This window comes from Schistocerca nitens, chromosome 7 (assembly GCF_023898315.1).
Source record: "Schistocerca nitens isolate TAMUIC-IGC-003100 chromosome 7, iqSchNite1.1, whole genome shotgun sequence".
Taxonomy (NCBI): Eukaryota; Metazoa; Arthropoda; class Insecta; order Orthoptera; family Acrididae; genus Schistocerca; species Schistocerca nitens.
In genome coordinates this window covers 10,717,352-10,739,578 of record NC_064620.1, presented here as the reverse complement: position 1 = coordinate 10,739,578, position 22,227 = coordinate 10,717,352, and the positions used below count along the sequence as shown (strand labels likewise).

Here is a 22,227-nt window from a genome sequence, read left to right as displayed (position 1 = left end):
ATATGATAAAACGTATCGCGTATCATCTTCATCTTTAGCGCCAAAAATCGTACAGATGGTGGACGATCCTGAATCGATTGTTTTTAGTTAAGTAACAAATTATAAAAATGAATTTTTTATTTCACTTAGTAGTTTCCCGAACGTGGAAGTGTGTGGGTACGTTTCAGGAACCGTTTCAGCACGGCTGTGTGACAGTGGAAAGAAAAGCAGAAACCGCTTCTGACACCAAGTGAGCACCTGTTGCGTCAGATGCAGCTGCAGCAGCTCGCGTTGCTCCAGAGGACAGGCTTCCCCAAGGATCGACGCCGGAAAGACACTGTGCATCGTCTACACACCAGGCTGTATGAAAATATGCGTAAAAAGCCTTAAGAAGAAAACAACTTCAGACGACAGTACCTAGGATATCCGCGCTTTGGGAAAGCCACTAGCATCCACGTGTCCGTGCTACATGACGATTCTCTGATCTAAACATTTGGACACCAGTTTCACTGGTCTACGAACCGGATGAGTCAGCCCAGTTGTATGGTCCTTCGACTCTAGGTTTCTATCTAGAGATGTGGGAGGAGACGATACACACGTGTAAGTTAGGGAGTGTCCGGAACTCGTCCGTTTCGTACTGGCACTGCAATGGCAACCCATTACGCACAGATGCCACGCGGTTGCAAGCTTGTAGGTTTGAGGGAAATGGCAGTCATGTTACAGCGTTTGCACAGCTTACTCTGCACATCTACTCGCCGCGTGGGAGTGACTCATCTATTAGAATGAATTCTAGATGATGCGGTAACGTATGAATATTATTTCGCTGGCGTCTGTTCACTGTACCCTGTTCCTCAACAAAAAGAAAAGCGTGGGCATACCGAATGTTTCACTGTTAAACTTGGACAAGATACTTAGGAAATGGACGACTGTTGCTATTTCGGAAGTGTTCACACATGGGGCAGTGGTAGAGGGGGGTAATATACAGGATCGTCAGAAACAGACTCAGAAGTTGGAGTGTTGCAGGGTAGGTTCTGCTGAGAACTATTTTTTGAGAAAAAAAATTCGACGCATTGCCCGTTATTTAGCACTGATGTTAACCTATCAGGCAGTTGGGCACGCTAATTCAATGGGCCCGCCAGTTCTTCTCTTGGCGATAATGACAGCGCAAGGGACTGATCAGGATTCGGCTGGTTTTTCATCCTTATTACCGTCCTATGTCCAATATTTGTATCGCTCCCTTGTTCGGTTTTAGGAATCCAAATAAGGCAGGAATTTCGCGACACCGTCTTCCACCCGCAATGACCGGACTGGCTAACTTCAATGCTAATTATCTCGGAAATAGGGCAACGTAACGATTTTTTTTCTTGCCAATTATTTCTCAGGGCAACCTACCCTGCAACACCCTTACAAAGCTATACGGACTGACCACCCCGTATAACATGAACGAGAATCAGGAGGTAACAACAAGAACGGAAGATCAAGAAGGAAGTGCCCGGATTAAAAACGGTATAACACAGGGATTATTTTATTGAATCTATACAAGAAAGAAGCAATGACGGAAATAAAATAATAGGATTAGAATTCAGGGTGAACGGATATCGTAAGAATTGCTGATGACATTTTTGTCTTCAGTGAAAGCCGAAAGTACTGCACGGTGTGTTGAGGGGAATGACGTCTAATGAACACTTACTATGGTTAAAGAGTAAACCGAAATAAAGACGAAAATAATGACTGGCAGAAGTGAGAGTAAGATTCACTTATCAAAATTCGTGACCACGAAGTTACCGTATTCTGCTACCTTGGAAGCGAAGTAACCCATGGATGAAAGAAGAAGGAGAAAGTGTGCTAGGGCACCTGAAGAGGGCATTCTTGGCCAGATGAAGCGTCTTATCAGATACAGAGCTTAATTTGAGGGAGACATTTCTGAGAGTGTACATGTGGAGCATGGCATTGTTTGGTAGTGAGTAATTGCCATTGGGAAAATGGGGAAATAACAGGATCTACGTGTATGAGATGTGGTGCTACAAAAGGACGTTGAAAATTAGATGGACTGATTGTAAAGAAGAGATAGCTAAAAAGAAGTCATAGGATGATGGGAGATGTTCAAGACTCGAGGGAGGGTCGTTCTCTATACTAGAGTGTGCTGTAGAGGGTAGAAACTTTAGGGGAAGATAGCCGGCCGAAGTAGCCGTGCGGTTAAAGGCGCTGCAGTCTGGAACCGCAAGACCGCTACGGTCGCAGGTTCGAATCCTGCCTCGGGCATGGATGTTTGTGATGTCCTTAGGTTAGTTAGGTTTAACTAGTTCTAAGTTCTAGGGGACTAATGACCTCAGCAGTTGAGTCCCATAGTGCTCAGAGCCATTTGAACCATTTTTTAAGGGAAGATAGACATTGGAGTATATGCAACAAATATTTGACGTTGGTTGGTTGGTTGATTTGGGGGAGGGTAGTAAACATCAAGGTCATCGGTGCCTTCGAGTGAGGGAGGATGGGGAAAGAAGTTAGCAGCGCCCTTTCAAAGGCACAGGCCGTGCATTTACCTGAAGCGATTTAGGGAAATCACGGAAAACCTAAATCAGGGTGTTTGAACGGTACAGTGAGGTGACGACTGCGCCACCTCGCTCGGTAAATAACTGAAAACGCCGTCTCACACGAAGAGACTGGTACAAGAGAGCAGTTCGTGGCGGGCCGCATCAAACTAGTCGGAAGACTATTGACTGTGGAAAAAAAAAATTATATTCGTAATATAACAGCTGCTTTAGCTAGGTCTTAAGGCTTCTTATACGTTTCACGCAGTATCTCATTAACGAAAGAAGTAATCTGAAAAACAGTCTTATCCAGCTTCAAGAGCTCGAGATCAGTGTTCAGTGGCTGGTAGTAAAAAATACCGGTCTGGCACCGAAGTATTAAAAATGCACGATCCTAGGCAGCAGCTTAGGCTGTTGTTGTCTCCAGTCCTGAGACTGGTTTGATGCAGCTCTCCATGCTACTCTATCCTGTGCAAGCTCCTTCATCTCCCAGTACCTACTGCAACCTACATCCTTCTAAACCTGCTTAGTGTATTCATCTCTTGGTCTCCCTCTACAATTTTTACCCTCCACACTGCCCTCCAATACTAAATTGGTGATCCCTTGATGCCTCAGAACATGTCTTACCAACCGATCCCTTCTTCTAGTCAAGTTGTACCACAAGCTCCTCTTGTCCCCAATTCTATTCAATACCTCCTCATTAGTTATGTGATCTACCCATCTAATCTTCAGCATACTTCTGTAGCACCATATTTCGAAAGCTTCTATTCTCTTCTTGTCCAAACGATTGATCGTCCATGTTTCACTTTCATACATGGCTACACTCCATGCAAATACTTTCAGAAACGACTTCCCGACACTTAAATCTATACTCGAAGTTAACAAATTTCTCTTCTTCAGGAACGCTTACGTAGCCTGCCGTTAATGCCGCCTCGCGTACGTGAAGAACGGTGAATGTGGAGTAGCGTTTCATCACACTGTGAGGGCGGCCTCCGGAGACCACGTCCAGTCGTTACTCGGACGCGGAGCAGACCGGAGGAGGCTGCGAGACAGTGCTACAGGACAGGGGCCGCTGGCTAATTACCTGGCGGCCATTAGGCGCGGGGATTATTTAGAGGCGGCGGCCCGCTGACAACGCCTGTAATGAAGTCTGCAGCGGCAATTAGGCGAGGCGCCGCTCGACAATAAGCGCTAATGCCGTCGCGCGCAGCGATCGCGGATTAAGCGGCGGGCTGCGGCTGGGCGGCGCGGGGCTCAGCCGTCCGTCCCGACACGGGCTTACCGACCACGACGACGCCGAGGCGTCGCGTAAGAGGCACTGGTAATGCTGCCGACTGCCGTGCCGTCCCCTCAAGCCGGCCAAGTTCAGGGCGCCCTCAGGTAAGTCACGGGGTACTTCCTTATATCGCGTGGGACCTCCTTTCTCTCGGCTACATCTACACCCATACTCCGCAAGCCACCTGACGGTGTGTGGCGGAGGATACCTTGAGTACCTGTATCGGTTCTCCCTTCTATTCCAGTCTCTTATTGTTTTGTGGAAAGAAAGATTGTCGGTATGCCTCTGTGTGGGCTCTAATCTCTCTGATTTTATACTCATGGTCTCTTCGCGAGATATACGTAGGAGGGGGCAATATACTGCTCGACTCCTCGGTGAAGGGATGTTCTCGAACCTTCAACAAAAGCCCGTACCGAGCTACTGAGAGTCTCTCCTGCAGGGTCTTCCACTGGAGTTTATCATCTCCGTAACGCTTTCGCGATTACTAAATGATCCTGTAACGAAGCGCGCTGTTCTCCGTTGGATCTTCTCTATCTCTTCTATCAACCCTATCTGGTACGGATCCCACACCGCTGAGCAGTATTCAAGCTGTGGGCGAACAAGCGTACTGTAACCTACTTCCTTTGTTTTCGGATTGCATTTCCTTAGGATTCTTCCAATGAATCTCAGTCTGGCATCTGCTTTACCGACGATCAACTTTATATGATCATTCCATTTTAAATCACTCCTAATGCGTACTCCCAGATAATTTATGGAATTAACTGCTTCCAGTTGCTGACCTGCTATATTGTAGCTAAATGATAAGGGATCTTTCTTTCTATGTATTCGCAGCACATTACACCTGTCTACACTGAGAATCAATTGCCATTCCGTGCACCATGCGTCAATTCGCTGCAGATCCTCCTGCATTTCAGTACAATTTTCCATTGTTACAACCTCTAGATATACCACAGCGCCATCAGCAAAAAGCCTCAGTGAGCTTCCGATGTCATCCGCAAGGTCATTTCTATATATTGTGAAAAGCAACGGTCCTACGACACTCCTCTGCGGCACACCTGAAACCACTCTTACTTCGGAAGACTTCTCTCAATTGAGAATGACATGCTGCGTTCTGTTATCTAGGAACTCTTCAATCCAATCACACAATTGGTCTGATAGTCCATATGCTCTTACTTTCTTCATTAAACGACTGTGGGGAACTGTATCGAACGCATTGCGGAGGTGAAGAAACACGGCATCTACCTGGGGCTAGAGCAGCAAAGTCGTCGGATGTCCCTTGCAGAAGTATTGAGTCGTGCTGTCTCTACAGCCGTCCGTAACTGCGAAAGGGTTGCCGGTGCAGGATTTTGTGCACGCACTGACCTATCGATTGTGTCCCAAAAATATCCGAAGGGATTCATGTCGGGCGATACGGGTGGCCGAATCATCTGCTCGGATTGTCGAGAATGCTCTTCAAACCAGTGGCGAACAGTTGTGGCCCAGTGACATCGCGCATTGTCGTGGCAATAAGTAGTCCACGAATGGCAGCAAATGGTCTCTAAGTAGTCGAAAATAACCGTTTCTAGTCACTGATCGATTCAGTTGGATCAGAAGAGCCAGTCTCTACCGTGTATATACAGCAAACACCATTATGGAGCCACCACCGGCTTGCGTAGTGCCTTGTTGACGACTTGGGTCCATGGCTTCGTGGGATCTGAGCCACACGCGAACCCTTCCATCACCTCTTACCGATAGTCGTCGGGAGTGATCCTACCAAGTCACAGTTATCCAGTCGTCTAGGGTTCAACCGCAATGATAATGAGCCCAGGAGAGGCTGCAGGCAACGTCGTGCTGCCAGCAAAAGCAGTCGCGTCGGTCGTCCGCCAACGTAGCCCACTAACGCCCAAATTTACCCGCACCGTTCTGAAGGATACGTTCGTCGTACGCGCCACACTGATTTCTACGGTTATTTCACGCAGTGCTGCTTGTCTGTTTTCACTGATAACGCTACGCATACGGCGCTGCTGTCGGTCGTTAAGACCGTAGACCACCGACTTGTCCGTGGTGAGACGCAATGCCTGAAATTTGGTCTTCTCGGCACACTCTTGACACTGTTGAGATCCGATTATTGAATTCGCTAACGATTTGGGTATCGGTGTCAGCGGTCGTCTTATTTATCCAGCCTTGCTACTCTTCCTAATTAAGTGGCTTTGGGGGGAGGGAGGGAAGGGGAGGGGAGGGCATCTTCGACATAATCTCGTAAGATGGGAATCACGTCCAGTCGAATGTCGTCGCAGGTCGGCACTGAGCTGATCATGAAGTTCTCAAAGGAAGTATCGTGGGGTACTGTTAGTTTGGAAAACGAAGCCTCTACAGTGCTACTGGAACTGTGCCGTGAGCCATTGCTACGGTATGTCTAAGTACATGAAACCGGAGACAGTCACACCTGGCCTCGTTTTCTTCACACCACAAGTGGTCAGTGTCTTGGAATGTCTTGTACCAGCCATGGAGTGTTCTGTGTTGGAACGTTTACCTGACTTTTGGTACGAAGTCGTTGCTGAACTGTCGAAACTTATTTATCGATCTGAGGGACACACAAACCACGCACTGCTATATGATCCGACATGTTGTCACACGCCTACCCGCTAGCGGTTCTCTCTGCAAATATGCCACGTCGCGTGTTTCACTCTAAACTTGAAGAAATGCTTTGTCATTGACATCCGTTTGTTTGCTTATGTCTCTTTATTTTCCGAGCAGTTGTCTTCTGAAACCCTGCAGGTACTTATATACAACCCTATACTCTCCCTCTTCTTCTCAATATTAGATTGTCCTTGTCAGTAAACCCGAAAAACCAGGATGAGGATGATGAAGAAGAGAACTCGCCGGCTGAATACTAACTTTCCTTTCGCTTTCTCAGCAATATTTCATTCCACATAGCCAGAATCCTGCTGAAGATTTCACGCTAAAATAGTTCTCCAATCACAATTTATGGCGTTTGGGATCACTGAAGGACGATTTGTTATTACAGACGGCTAAAATTTATAAAAATGACCTACCAAAGTAGTATAGTTCACGTACGCCGGACCACGATCACCTTGGAAGGACGCAATACCGAATATAAACGCCGCACTTACCTCTTCCAACCTATCTAGGTTGCTATTCCTGATTTTCAGTGCAGAGTGCCCACAGTAAAATCTTTTGGTGGCTATGATTAACGAATGCGTGGAAGTACTCGTGACAGTCAGGGGAAGTATGACATACGGGTGCCACTGTCATTGTGCGTGGAATAACACGAAGCCGACCAACTACGCCGATGGCGGGCAACAACCGTGAGGGCAGCTAAGTTCCGCAATTCCACCACCAACGGCATTGCTCGCAGGGTAGTGATGTCTTAGGCGTGCGCGGAATAGAGGCAGCAAGTTAGTACATAGCAGGATCGGGGTAGTTTTCGTCGGCCTTCGATGGTTCACCTGAGGATAACTAGCAGGTGCCCAGGCGAAATATCGCGGAGTGCAGTAAATGACGACCGGCTGCAAACCTGAAACTTCTTTGAGTAAGTAACACGTACATAATCTATTTAATCCCCATATCTCCTTCGCAGCTCACCGTTCTGTACGTGGTTCAGGGTATATAGCGTTCCTGTATCATTCGTACCTCCGCCCCCGTTTTTTTTTTCTTATTCTATTGGTGGAAAGAACGCGAGAAGGAAGACTGTATCTATCTGTAAGAGATCGAATTTCTCCGGTCTTAGAGTCGTGGTTCGTTGGCTAAATGGTGTGGTACCGTACTAAAGATCCAAAGACCTCACATCCAATCCCTGTCGGTCCCTTGTTTTACCTCAGGCATTATTTGTAAATGTGAAGAATGACGAGTTGCACCGTGCGTAGGAATGCACATTGAAAGACAGGTCCCCTGTAATTGGCTGAGTCAGGTCGGAGGAAGACACGGCATATCGCCCCCAGTATGATCATTTCTAGTAACCAACCTTCGTGTTGACAGCTTTACCTCTTATGTTGGAGGAAATATGTTTCCGGAATGCTTTTGGAACGTGGCATATTGGAATGGAGGATTGATTGCTTCATTATTGGCGTTAAAACGGACTGAACGGTGAGGTTATGTTCTTTTTTCTCTTCTATTATCCAAGTAAAGGACCCCATGAAGACAAAAAGGTTTGACAGCCGACTTGACGGTTTCATCTGATGCGTAGCAGCAATTAAGAAGAGCGAAGGAGAGCTAATCGTAAGAAATGAAGACTAGAGTCCCATGCCAAATCCGTATCCCCAGTCTTTGCAGAACATGGGCGGAATCTCCTCGTCACAGAATAGGAAAACAGCTGACATAAACGTTGAAGAAAGCGAAGACGAAACTAACAGCATGAGAGGGTTCAAAAGGTCAGGAGTCAGGTCAATCCGCTGTTCAGGTGCGGCTAGACAGTCAGCTGAATGTTGAGCGGTTTCATTGAAGTTGTGGAACCAGGAAAGACATAGTGATGGTGAAACAGCTGTAGGAAAACCAAACAGCCTAAGGCCCATGGGGCTAGGAAGGAATGAAGAGTACGGCTTAATAACTTGTCGATAACGAGATCAGAGACAGGACGAGTTCGAATTCGGGAGGGAATTCGGCCATGCCCTTTCACAGGGGCCGTTCAGGCAGCCGCCTTATATCATTTTCGGAAAAAGCCCTAAATATGGATGTCCGGTTGTGGGTTTGAACTGTCGTCCTTCCGAGTGCCCTACTATTGCGCCACTCACCTCGGTAATGTGGAATCCCGAAATGTTGTGGAGCTCTCCGCGGCGCAGAGCGTCGTCTTTTAACATTTGTCGCTGCAAATAACTGAATATTTCTGGCACACGCACTTTCTGAACAAGGTTTTCTGTCTTGGGGTCACAATGGCTCAGTTTCTACTGCAGTGGGCATTTGTGCACTAATGTTTTCGAATTGTCTACAATATTCAACAGTATTCTACAGGAAAACTTTGAAACCGTAAGTATAGCATTGTTCCGCAGTCCGAACAGTTTTCAACCTAGTAAAGACAGAGGCACAATCCATCGAAGAGTTGTATACGCTTATAGGCGAAATACTGCGTAAAAAGAGGTGGTTCTCTGAGTGAACAATTTTAACAACAAGAGATGACCTTGTTGAACAAACAAATCGGTGAATACCTAGTGTGATAGCGAAGGAAAAAAAATATTGAAATCCATTGATAAAATGGTTCAAATGGCTCCGAGCACTATGGGACCTAACCTCTGAGGTCATCATCAGTCCCCTAGAACTCAGAACTACGTAAACCTTACTAACCTAAGGGCATGACACACATCCATGACCGAGGCAGGATTCGAACCTGCAACCGTAGCGGTCGCGCTGTTCCAGACTGAACCGCCTAGAACCGCTCTGCCACAACGGCCGGCGAAATCCATTGATAAATGATGAAAGAAGATGAGGGCGTAAAATACACAAGAGAATGCAAATATTCTCTCAATGTTCTCGATACACCCTAGAAAAAGAGCTTCTATAACAACAACATAGGGGTGAAAAGGAGAACAAGCTAAGTCAATATTCACAATAGCAATTCCACACATTTCAACCAATTCCTGTTCCTACTTAGATTAGCATGCGGAACTCATATAGGTTGCCATAGTTCATATCTGTGTGTATGATGGAACAACATGGGTAACCATGTTTATGTATTTGGATAATGTATGAGTCATTTTTCCGATGCATACTAAAGCCCCTGACTTCGTGACGTGGTCCTGTCGCAAATCAGACAACTGGAAGAAAGTACTAAACGGCCCGCATCCATCCACTGACGACAACGACGGAGACAGTCGTCGAAAGCTTGAGACTGAATACAAATTTGATGCGACAAGATGTGCAAGAAGCTCTTAATCAAAAACGGCACTGCGAAAACCTACGTTGTCAATCACAAAGCTTATTTACTTGTTTTGCAAATCAAACAGCCTTTTCCTGCTGCTAGTTATTTTATTTCTCCTAGACGCGTTTCGCCTTCTCCTGTTTTAAGGCATCATCTGTGGGATACAGTTTTCTTAGTTATAGATTATTATTTGCACCCGAAAGTAAAACTTCAAGTGTAGCTTATAAGAACATACTTTAAGTTAGTTGCTGTAGAAACAGGATTATGCATTGCAAATTTTTATTCAATTAGAAAACAATTAAACAAAAAGACGACGGGGAGTGGATACTTTTCAGCTATTCCTTGTAGGTAGATGATAAGGGCTACGATTATAAACCATTACAGTGCTTGCAATTAATTTTTATTCTGGAACGTGGTAGAGTGTTCCTCTTTTACTATTAATTCAGCATTGTCAATACTTATATTATCGACTATGCGATCTTCCCGTGAGACATATCAGGCGAGCTAAAGCAATTAGTAAGGTTCCACAGCAGACCAATTCCATATTTACATAGTGGTTGGGAATTTGGGATTTAAATCAGCCATATCGCACTTTATTACTACGCAAGATATAACACTGTTTAGTTGGTGAAGTACAGATACCAATGCATGTGTAACATACCCAGACGAATCGGAAGTACGTACTGTGTATCTTTCGACATAAGGGGGACGGAGGGCGGGAGACAAGTTTGTACTCCTGACTTGACAGGAAGCGAGTTGTCGACGGCGGAGACGTTTGAGAGTTATCAAGAAAGCCGTGGGACGCTGCCTGTACAGCAAGGTGCCCAGACCTGGGAGCACCGCCGCCGCCGCCGCCGCCGCTGCCGCCGCCTCCGTGGACGGACTCACCACGCCCACTGCGAGAGGCAGGATTCGCGGCGACGGCGCGGCGCGGCGCGCTTGCGGCTTATCGCCGGGACTCTGACCTCAGAGATAAGGCGCATCTGGGCCACCTCTTGGCCTTAGCAAGCTCTCCGTCCTTGCCGCAGTGTTACGTCTCGTAGAGCTCGGGGGCACGTGACCAGCTTCCACTTTCCAGCGTCTCGAAATAAAAACTAAGGATGAGATCGCTTGAATAGGCAGAAATGAATTTATTTTGGTACTCCGAAAAGGAGTGCCTCCGAATTTTTGTTCTGGTCTCAATATCGGCTGGGGTAACGCGTGTCATGCACATTTCTTGGTCGACTTTTCCGCTTCGCTGACCCAAGCTACAATCCTCTGCCGCTAGAGGGCTCCCAACCGTAGCGTGTAGCGTGGCAGTCTCTTTCGTGACTATTTCGGTGCGTGAGAGACCCTCAGAAAACAAAGCACAAATTCAAAGTGTTCGAGTGTTCGTCCGCATCCTCTCCTTCAGCAAGATAACACCAGACCACACACGAACGCTGCTACGTCTGCAACAAGCCGCCGTCTTGGGGTCACTCATCGATCATTCTCCGTCAAGTTCCGACTTGGTCTCATTAGATTTTCATCTGTTTCCAAAATTTAAAGAAGGCCCTCCACTTTGATAGTGATGTAGCGGTGCAAGCAGGGGTGAGGCTGTTGCTCAGTAAACAAAGTCAAACATTCCATTGTGACTGTATCAACAAACCGGTCTCTCGTTGGGATACATTTGTTCGTCAGCAGAGTCTAAACATGTAGAGAAATAAATATGTAGACATGAGCAATAAAAATGTAGCATGTTACTAAAGCTTGTTTTGCATTTGTGATGCAAAATTGCGAATGAGGTGTGCGCCCATGTTGATACCACATAGGAGTACGGGAATAACTGGTATGGACGCTGTAGTAATAGTAAAATAGCTACAGCTGTTTTTGTGACCATTCTTTGATTACGCGTTTCGAAAATATTGTAAGTAGTCTGTTTAGGTTTTTTTATTGGTAACGCCACGTAGCGCTCTGTATGAAAATCACTGGCTGTGCTGTGTGTAATCTGTGGCTAGTTTGCATTATTGTCTGCCATTGTAGTGTTGGGCAGCTGGATGTGAACAGCGCATAGCGTTGCGCAGTTGGAGGTGAGCCGCCAGCAGTGGTGGATGTGGGGAGAGAGATGGAGTTGTGAAATTTGTAAGATTGGATGTCATGAACTGCTATATACATTATGACTTTTGAACACTATTAAGGTAAATACATTGTTTGTTCTCTATCAAAATCTTTTATTTTTGAACTATGCCTATCAGTAGTTAGTGCCTTCCGTAGTTTGAATCTTTTATTTAGCTGGCAGTAGTGGCGTTCGCTGTATTGCAGTCGTTCGAGTAACGAACATTTTTGTGAGGTAAGTGATTTGTGAAAGTCAGATTGCGTTGCGTTAAAAATATTGTGTATCAGTTTAAGCACAGTCGTGTATAATTCTTCTAAGGGGACGTTTCAATATCATCACCAGATTCTGAATATAGATTTTTACAGAACCAAATACATGCTGCGAACACATTGTACAAATGTGGTATACCAAGTATTATACACACCAATTAAGGCAACAGACACCATACAATGTACTGAGTCAATGTATATTGAATAGGAACTGAACATCCGTGACTGGAGAGCCTTGCAAGAAAACTAAAGCGGCCGCAACGCAATGAATCCCAAAAAACGCATACAGAAGGGCAGTAACCGTAAGAATAACGGTAGAAAAAGTCGTGTACATGTTTTATATCTTGTAGTAAAAATTACAGTTAACGTGAGAGTGTCAAAGTACCGAGGTAGGGGTAGGGCCAATCAGAAAGGTTTATCTAGGTTCGCACACTAGGTAAGTGGGAAGGCACGAAACATAATGACAGGAAGTATGAAATAAACGCCTTTAGTCGCAACTATTCGTGTTTTATTAAGTACAAGATGCATTTCGGACCATGTGGGTTCATCATCAGGTGTTATTTGTCGTAATTATGGGTCCGAAATGCATCGTGTTGTGTTGGCAGAAGAGCCAACACCGTGTTACTAGTGGAGGCCGAAATGCACGCGTTTTAGCTCACGCAGGCTGGCGCGAGGAGAGAAGAACTAAACTGAAGTGAGGTCTGGAACATTACAAGGAATTACAATTCAGAAAACGGACGTAATTAGTTTGATACTTAACTTTAATGCATTAATGATGAACGTCGTTCTTGACAGTACATGATTCACAATATTATCTGTTCAGAAAACATTCTCGAAGATAGTAATTATAGTAACTGAATATGGCGCCGGGCTAGGTCGTAGCAAATGACGTAGCTGAAGGCTATGCTGAACTGTCGTCTCTGCAAATGAGAGCGTATGTAGACAGTGAACCATCGCTAGCAACGTCGGCTGTACGACTGGGGGCGAGTGCGAGGGGAGTCTCTCTAGACTAGACCTGCCGTGTGGCGGCGCTCGGTCTGCAATCACTGATAGTGGCGACACGCGGGTCCGACGTACACTAATGGACCGCGGCCGATTTAAAAGGCTACCACCTAGCAAGTGTGGTGTCTGGCGGTGACACCACACATTGTGCACTTAAGAGAACAGGAAAACTTATGACCGAAGGTGTTTGTTAATTCATACTTCCAATGTATTGAATACAGCCTCATTTGAAGCTGCGAAATATGGATAAAATGAAATTAAAAAAAATAATGACAGGAATATTGTATGTACACGTTGTTATACAAACACAAAATGACACCGAAAATAATGCGTGTACACGGATATATCGTAATATACATAAAAAGATAAAACAAACGGTCAGGTTTCACATGTCTATCATTGTAAAACGATGAGCATTTTTGCTATCATCTCTATACAGCTGTACACTGAAGCGCCAAAGAAACTGGTATAGGCATGCGTATTCAGATACAGAGATGTGTATACACGCAGAATACAGCGCTGCTATCGGCAAAGCCTGTGTAATACAACAAGTGACCGGTGCAATCCTTAGATCGGTTACTGCTGCTGGAATGGCAGGTTATCAAGATTTAAGTGAGTTTGAACGTGGTGTTATTGTCGGCAGAGGAGCGATGGGACACAGCAATTCCGAGGTACCGATGAAGTGGGCATTTTCCCGTACGACCTTCTCAGGAGCGTATCGTGAATATCAGGAATCCTGTAAAACACCAAATCTCCGACATCGCTGTGGCCGGAAAAAGATCCTGCAAGAAGGGACCAATGACAACAGAAGAGACTCGTTCAACGTGACAGAAGTGCAACCATTCGGTAAATTTCTTCAGATTTCAATTCTGGGGTGTCAACAAGTGTCAGCGTGGGAACCATTCAACGAACACCATCGACATGGGCTTTCGGAGCCGAAGGCTCACTCGTCTGCCGTTGATGACGGCAGAATACGATGCTTTACACCTCGCCTCGGCCCGTCAACACAGACATTGAACTGGTGGTGACTGGAAACATGTTGCCTGGTCGGAGGAGTCTCGTTTGAAATTGTATCGAGGGGATGGACGTGTACGGGTATGGAGAGGATCTCATGAATACATGGAACCTGAACGTGAATAGGAGATTGTTGAAGCTGGTGAAGGCTCTGTAATGGTGTGAAGCGTGAGTGGTTTGGGTGATAAGGGACCCGTTATACATCTACATTCGACACTGGCAGGTGACACGTACGTAAGCTTCCTGTCTGATCACCTGCATCCATTACATCCATTGTGCATTCCAGCAGAACAATGTGACATCTCACACGTCCAGAATTGCTACAGTGTGGTTCCAGGGACACTCTTCCGAGTTTGATCATTTCCGCTTGCCACCAAACTCCCCAGACATGAACATTATTGAGTGTATCTGGGATGCCTTGCAAGGTGCTTTTCAGAAGAGACCTCCATCCCCTCATACGGATTTTTGGACAGCCCTGCAGGATTCGTGGTGTCAGTTCCTTCCAGTAATACTTGAGACATTAGTCGAGTCCATGCCACGTCGTGTTGCGGCACTTCTGCGTGCTCGCGGTGACCCTAAATGATATTAGGCAGGTGTACCGGTTTCTTTGGCTCTGCAGTGTATAATGATAGGGATATGGAACCTGAGAGTTTGTTATATTTATGATGTCCCCGCTTGTTGTCACATTTCGTGTCTTCCCAAAACGTATCCGCGAACCTAAATAAACGTTTCTGACTGGCCCTAGCCAAACCAAGGCACTGTATGACTTTATTACATCTACTTTAATTTTTACTGCAAGATTAAAAACTATATGCACACGACTTCTTTACCGTTATATTAAAGATTACCGTGAGTTTTTTGGCATTAGTTGCTTCAACTTGCGGCCACTTTAATTTTCTCTTCATCCACTGATGTTCAGTTCCTATTCAATACGGCACACACAAGCTAACTCAGTACATTGTATAGTGTTTGTTCCCTTAATTGTTAAGTATAATATCTGGCTGTACCACATTTGTACAGTGTGTTCGCAACTTTTAATTGGTTTTGGAAACGCCTCTTATCCGAATCTGATATTTTCGAAACGCGTCATTAAAAAGATCGGTCACAACAATACCTATCGCTGTTTTACTTTTGTCATAGCGTCCATGAGAGCTATTCCCATACTACTATAAATTTTATTTGAAAATTTTTGAGAGTTTTCACATAAAAATTCGGAGATGTTAGTTTTCAGCACGACTTCCTATATAAACTGGTGAAGTATATATACCGAATAGTTTGGTTGAACTCATAATTCGACGGAAAGGTACTAAAATAACGAAATGCCGAATAGTTTTGAGCGTCTGCCACGAAATCTAACCAGTAAGAATAACACTGCATTGCAAATTTTTGCATCATTTGGGGTGGGGGGGTGGGGGGGGGGGAGGGGAAGGGAGGAAGAGGAGAGTGGAATACACCGAAGGAGACCGATGTCATGAGAGTACCGAGTTCTCATATCCCTCTTAATGTCAACCATTTGTGAGAAGTTAAAATGGTATTCAGTAACTTTAACGGTGACACCTCTGCCATTGCATAGCACCATTCTTGCATCGGGCATACTCAATGCTGTCGATAGCAGTATCAGACATAATCCTTACCTCTCTTCATTTCTGTTAAAGAGGTCTTCTGCGACCCATGAAATGGCAAGTGGATGGGTTCAAATCCTTATCTGGTACCGTTTTCACCTTTCACAATCGTTCGTCGAAGACACTGCTCCGAGTACATTCATTCACTGAATGTAGAACTCGCATTTGTACTGTAAGCGATTCCTTACTACTTCGATTATCGTAACATTCCTTAAAATCCGCTGGTGTACCTGTTTTAGTTCAATGGAAATTGTGAACATGTTACGACGTAAGAAGTGAAAATTTCGCTTTCGATTCGCACAACTTTCTGGTGTGCGCTCTTTAACAACAATCTTTCTATCATATTTATAACTGCGCATGCCGACGTATGTAGTGGCCGATTAAACCTTCTGTGTATGATATACGACTAATGGCGGACAAGAGAGATTACGTCTGATCTATTTCAATGGGGTATTAGAAATGAACTTTGTATTCACTGTCTCCTCCTTGGGAAGAAAGGGAAATAGAGACGGCACAAATGAATTAAAATTATCTGTGGTCTACATAATCTTACTTTGAAGCTGCTCATTGATGTTCTCTAATATTTATCGAAAAGCTACCAATCTGAGTCCTAATTATGATGCAAGCAAAACGAAGAAATATTACAAAGAAAGTCAGTATTTCTCTTACTATTTACATTTCCGACACTTCTCCAAAAAATTACCCTTAGTATTTTTTGTATACAGCCACATCTCTCTAAGAAATGGACGCGTTTTTCCATCTCTGAAGTTGAATGAACGAACAGAGGTGCACAAAGGACATCGAAGCAAATATTCTCCAAGGCAAAAAAATTTGAGAAGGAAGCAGGTACTAACTTCCAGAAATATAAATCTTTAGACTTTAAAAAATTCATGAAAACTGATTGGAAAAGTTTTGGAAAGGTGCCAAAGATTGAAACATATGGAGAGGGAAATAAAATGATAAAAAAGCTTCGCCATCTGATCGTTACAAGAGACTGTTGATAAGGTGGATTGTAAGAGCAAGGAAAGACGACGTCCTGCAACGAACAGAAACTGATGATAAATAAAATGAACCGAAGAGAGAGGGTGTGTGTGTACGTACTACATCGCGAGTCGTGTTGAAATGGATGTAATGGTCGAAGGGAAGAATCGCAGGGGTAGATCTGGCTAGGGCTATGTTGTGGGTGATCGCTGACATATTGAAAGTGCTGAAATGGAAAGGTTAGCTGCCATATTCGCAGAACAAAACTGAGGATTCGTGATTAACAGAAACAAATAAATGCGCTGGAAGTATCAGAATGTATGATGTTTGCGATCAGTCATGTACCTGCATTAATCTAAAGAATCGAAGGATATGCGGTAACTGTTGAGGTGGCACCTAACTGTACCAGTTCGTTGTTTGTTTCACGTTTCACAGCAGTAAGAAAATGGTTTCTGATTAAGTGAGTTCTACAGCAAATACGAAGTAGTTAGTGACGCCCGTGAGGACAAAGTTACGACGAATTAACTAAGATATTTCAAATTAGCTACAGTACAAATAAAATTTAGGCAAAACAGGAAAAACGACCACACTTGCTGTGTTCCGAAAATGAGTTAAAGCTTTATGGTTGCAATTGTTTCTTTATGCGGCAGCTTCCGTGCAGCCAAGTTTGTGAAGTTTGAAGTGAGGAGGGTTTCGAGCAGGTGTGTTGAAAGGATCTCCTCCTTATCCTGCAGACACTAAGCAGCGAGGGAAGAAGTGGAGCCCGCTACGCGGCGGTAGGGCGTCCCACCAAACCGCGCCGTTCCTGCAGGAAACCACGGAGGTTACGCGCTTCGCAGTAATTCCGCGGGAACAGGCGAAGGCGAGGTCGAGGTTGGGGAGGTGTTAAAGGAAACTTCTTGAGCGCGGGATGAGATGAGAATTTATCTCTAACGTGTAAGAACTTGAGACGCAACACTGACAAAGTTGGAGTGCTTAAAACTAACTGGCTAGCTATGCAAAGAAGGTAGAAAAGAGCTCAGCGCGGAAGCGCGAATTGAGAAGATGTTCTTACATAGTGTTTAGTAAGGAATTAAGCTTTGCATTTAGAAAGCTCCTTATCGAGCAGCCGCTGTAATCAAATCCCTTCTTTCTACACACTGTAGCCTGTGTAACGGAATGAACTGGCGCCTTTCTTACTATGCCTAAAAGCTTCCTGGCTGACTGTACTCAAACACGGTGCAGGTGGAGCAAAATTACATATCCGTCACCTGATGATCAGTAACAATGGAGACTGATTAACAGTTTACGCGTCACATTATACACTCCTGGAAATTGAAATAAGAACACCGTGAATTCATTGTCCCAGGAAGGGGAAACTTTATTGACACATTCCTGGGGTCAGATACATCACATGATCACACTGACAGAACCACAGGCACATAGACACAGGCAACAGAGCATGCACAATGTCGGCACTAGTACAGTGTATATCCACCTTTCGCAGCAATGCAGGCTGCTATTCTCCCATGGAGACGATCGTAGAGATGCTGGATGTAGTCCTGTGGAACGGCTTGCCATGCCATTTCCACCTGGCGCCTCAGTTGGACCAGCGTTCGTGCTGGACGTGCAGACCGCGTGAGACGACGCTTCATCCAGTCCCAAACATGCTCAATGGGGGACAGATCCGGAGATCTTGCTGGCCAGGGTAGTTGACTTACACCTTCTAGAGCACGTTGGATGGCACGGGATACATGCGGACGTGCATTGTCCTGTTGGAACAGCAAGTTCCCTTGCCGGTCTAGGAATGGTAGAACGATGGGTTCGATGACGGTTTGGATGTACCGTGCACTATTCAGTGTCCCCTCGACGATCACCAGTGGTGTACGGCCAGTGTAGGAGATCGCTCCCCACACCATGATGCCGGGTGTTGGCCCTGTGTGCCTCGGTCGTATGCAGTCCTGATTGTGGCGCTCACTTGCACGGCGCCAAACACGCATACGACCATCATTGGCACCAAGGCAGAAGCGACTCTCATCGCTGAAGACGACACGTCTCCATTCGTCCCTCCATTCACGCCTGTCGCGACACCACTGGAGGCGGGCTGCACGATGTTGGGGCGTGAGCGGAAGACGGCCTAACGGTGTGCGGGACCGTAGCCCAGCTTCATGGAGACGGTTGCGAATGGTCCTCGCCGATACCCCAGGAGCAACAGTGTCCCTAATTTGCTGGGAAGTGGCGGTGCGGTCCCCTACGGCACTGCGTAGGATCCTACGGTCTTGGCGTGCATCCGTGCGTCGCTGCGGTCCGGTCCCAGGTCGACGGGCACGTGCACCTTCCGCCGACCACTGGCGACAACATCGATGTACTGTGGAGACCTCACGCCCCACGTGTTGAGCAATTCGGCGGTACGTCCACCCGGCCTCCCGCATGCCCACTATACGCCCTCGCTCAAAGTCCGTCAACTGCACATACGGTTCACGTCCACGCTGTCGCGGCATGCTACCAGTGTTAAAGACTGCGATGGAGCTCCGTATGCCACGGCAAACTGGCTGACACTGACGGCGGCGGTGCACAAATGCTGCGCAGCTAGCGCCATTCGACGGCCAACACCGCGGTTCCTGGTGTGTCCGCTGTGCCGTGCGTGTGATCATTGCTTGTACAGCCCTCTCGCAGTGTCCGGAGCAAGTATGGTGGGTCTGACACACCGGTGTCAATGTGTTCTTTTTCCATTTCCAGGAGTGTATGTGGGACGCCTAATGGAAGTATAACGTGTAAGGCCAAACATTAAGTTAAGTAGAATAAAAGATAAACAGTGGAAGTCGTTAGTTACGAGACACACAAAGCAGTAACAAACTTTAAAGCAAAGGTAATAAAAATCTATTGATTTTCAGGATTCTAGAAGGCATGACATAAGCAGTTATTCTGGTTAACCAAATAACTGAATAAATTTCAAGAAACCATCAAAGTTGTAATATTTATTTCCTGTACTACTGGATGACCTGTTTCGAGCCTACACGCATTAATAGAACACCCAATTAGCTGTGCAGTAAGACACGTTATGACGGCTACATCAATGTTCATTGTAATTACGTGTGTCTTTATTACAGATTAGCCGCGCGGGATTAGCCGAGCGGTCGGGGCGCTGCAGTCATGGACTGTGCGGTTAGTCCCGGCGGAGATTCGAGTCCTCCCGTGTGTGTGTGTGTGTGTGTGTGTGTGTGTGTGTGTGTGTGTGTGTGTGTGTGTGTGTGTGTGTGTGTGTGTGTGTGTGTGTGTGTGTCCTTAGGATAGTTTAGGTTAAGTAACGTGTAAGCTTAGGGACTGATGACCTTGCCAGTTAAGTCCCATAAAATTTCACACACATGTGAACAGTACAGATCAACATAGGGCTAATCATTATTCACCTCTTTTAGTGAATGAATTTCAATGCTTCATACGAGAGATATGTTCAACTACAATGAACGTTCATGTGGCTGCGTCGTATGTGTTACTGTATAGTTTATTGGATGATTTGATAATGAACTTTCACTCTAAACTACTTATCAAGTAATGAAGGAAATTAATGTGACAACTTTGAGGCTTCTCTGCAACTTATCCCATTATTTGGGTCATAAAAATTAATGTACAAAAAACAGTTTTAAAGCTCAGTAAGACCAATCTAAATTAAAGAGTATGGAGTAGAATTTCAATATATGCAGCAGAATAGCGACGGAGGATTCAAGCTGAAAGTAAATTAGTGCTTTCCTTTGCAGAGGGGAAGGGGATTTTGGAAAATAAGCCATAAACGTGAAGAGGGGAGAGTAACGTGACGAATGCTACGCCGAAATGGCAAAAATGAAACGCAAGTGGTAATGAGGTGTGTAAGTAATTTCACACACTTGCAGGTCAAAGTACAAGTCATTATACAATTGCAGATACGCATAGCAAAAGCAGCCGTTGTGGCAATTAAGACATGCCAAAAGTAGTAAGTGTATGAAAACGCAGTCAATTCGTGCTGACCACAGTCCCTTTGCAAATATAGTTCAAACATGCCGAGCGTAGCCATTGGGCCAATGCAGTATGTGGAAACGCAGAAAATGCACGCTGACAGTAGCCACCACGAATACGCAGATTTCATGTTCTGACAGGGGACATGCACATGATGTGGGGTAGCGCGGAGGCATGTCGGCATTCGCTGAGCCAAAAGCGCAGGCAGCGCTGCACCGGCCGACGCGGAAGTGGGGGCCACGTGGCAACCGCCGACGCGGAAGTGGGGGCATACGGACAGAAGTCGTGGAGGAAATGAGCCAACAAAAGCGACTACAGAATCCTGGGTACGTGTCCTCAGTTAACGTGATGTCTTATTGGTGGTAGGTAACCTTCTAACTGAGAATTGGACAGAGAAATAGAAACTCCGTTAATTGCAGCAACTGTGGATCGGTGTGTGTGGCTGTAACGCACATCAGCCACAGGTTACTGACGTTCAGTGGCCTACGCCTGGGTGTGAATCTAGTTTCACAACTGTCGGCCGATACCCGGGCGGCGTTAACAGAGTTACCTGCTGTAAGCCGGCGGCATTCGTCACGTGCAGAATGGCAGCGTTGCAGCCGTCTCTGTGCGGGAGGTCACTGAGGCGCGGCTTGCGGCGCCGCGGCGGCAGCGCTTATCGCCTGTTCGGCGGCAGATAAGGCGGCCGAGAGGACGGCGAGGAGAGCAGAGCAGAGCAGAGCAGAGCAGAGGCAGATAGTGTGTGGGGCCGGCGCTTGCGACACTCACACGCTGCGTGCGGCGGCAGCGGCTCCGCACTTACGACAGAGGGCGCGCCGCGGACTCGTCCACGCATTCGCCTGTGTGCGTCGCTGGCGCTGCACGTGGCGACTCTGCGCAGGGGGCAGGCCATCAGGGAAACTGTGCCCGGTCTGGAGGGAAATCTTTGTTAGTGTGTGCTCCATTCCAGTGTCGACACTGAAAATGTTAAGACGAAGTGGCATTCGAGACCGAGAGCAGATCGACGAACCGGCAGGATTGGCAGTGGACTCTCAACGTGAAGAAGTGAAATGTGTTGCTCACAAATAGCCGAAGAGATCCACTACTGTTCGGTTATGCTACTGGAGAGCTCCACTACTGTTTGGTTATGCTACTGGCGATAAATCACTGCAAACAGCAAGATCCCTGGAGCTCCCAGGAGCAAACAGATGAAGCAACCTGAAGTGGAATGATCAGATGAAATAAATTACAGGAAAAGTTGAACCACGCGGATTCATTGGAGGAACCTTACGGAAATGATAATCATCTACGAAAAATGTGACTAACATTTCCTCGACCAAGAATTGTTCACACACACACACACACACACACACACACACACACACACAGACACACAGACACACAGACACACAGACACACAGACAGAGAGGTAGGGCGTCTAACGTAGGGCGGAGCGGTTCGTCAAGGGATCGTTTGGTCGGTGCGATAGCGAGTGACAGCGTTACGCAAATGCTCTATAAAATCTAATGGCATACTGTACAAGAGAGGCGTTGTGCATCACAGATACTTTTACTATTGAAATTCAGAGTCCGAACGTACCAGGAGGACTAGGGTATCCTATTGCTTCAAGTTATCTTTCCCAAAACTAATAAGACGGTAAAATCAGAGAAATTGCAACTGTTA

At 46.0% G+C, this 22,227-nt stretch overlaps 1 protein-coding gene across 15 annotated transcripts in view; it reads right to left on the bottom strand.

Annotated features, from left to right (window-relative positions):
• The window catches only part of LOC126195116 (CUGBP Elav-like family member 2), a 1,269,424-nt gene that overhangs the window by 853,335 nt on the left and 393,862 nt on the right, over positions 1–22,227 (bottom strand). For 13 of the 15 annotated variants that reach the window (XM_049933595.1, XM_049933588.1, XM_049933589.1 and 10 more), the window contains exon 1: positions 21,116–21,177. The exons of the other annotated variants lie outside the window; for them this stretch is intronic. In XM_049933595.1, the coding sequence (XP_049789552.1) occupies positions 21,116–21,135 (20 nt within the window). In that variant the 5' untranslated portion in view covers positions 21,136–21,177. Of the gene's footprint in view, positions 1–21,115; positions 21,178–22,227 lie in introns of those variants that run through there. 15 annotated transcript variants of the gene reach the window in all.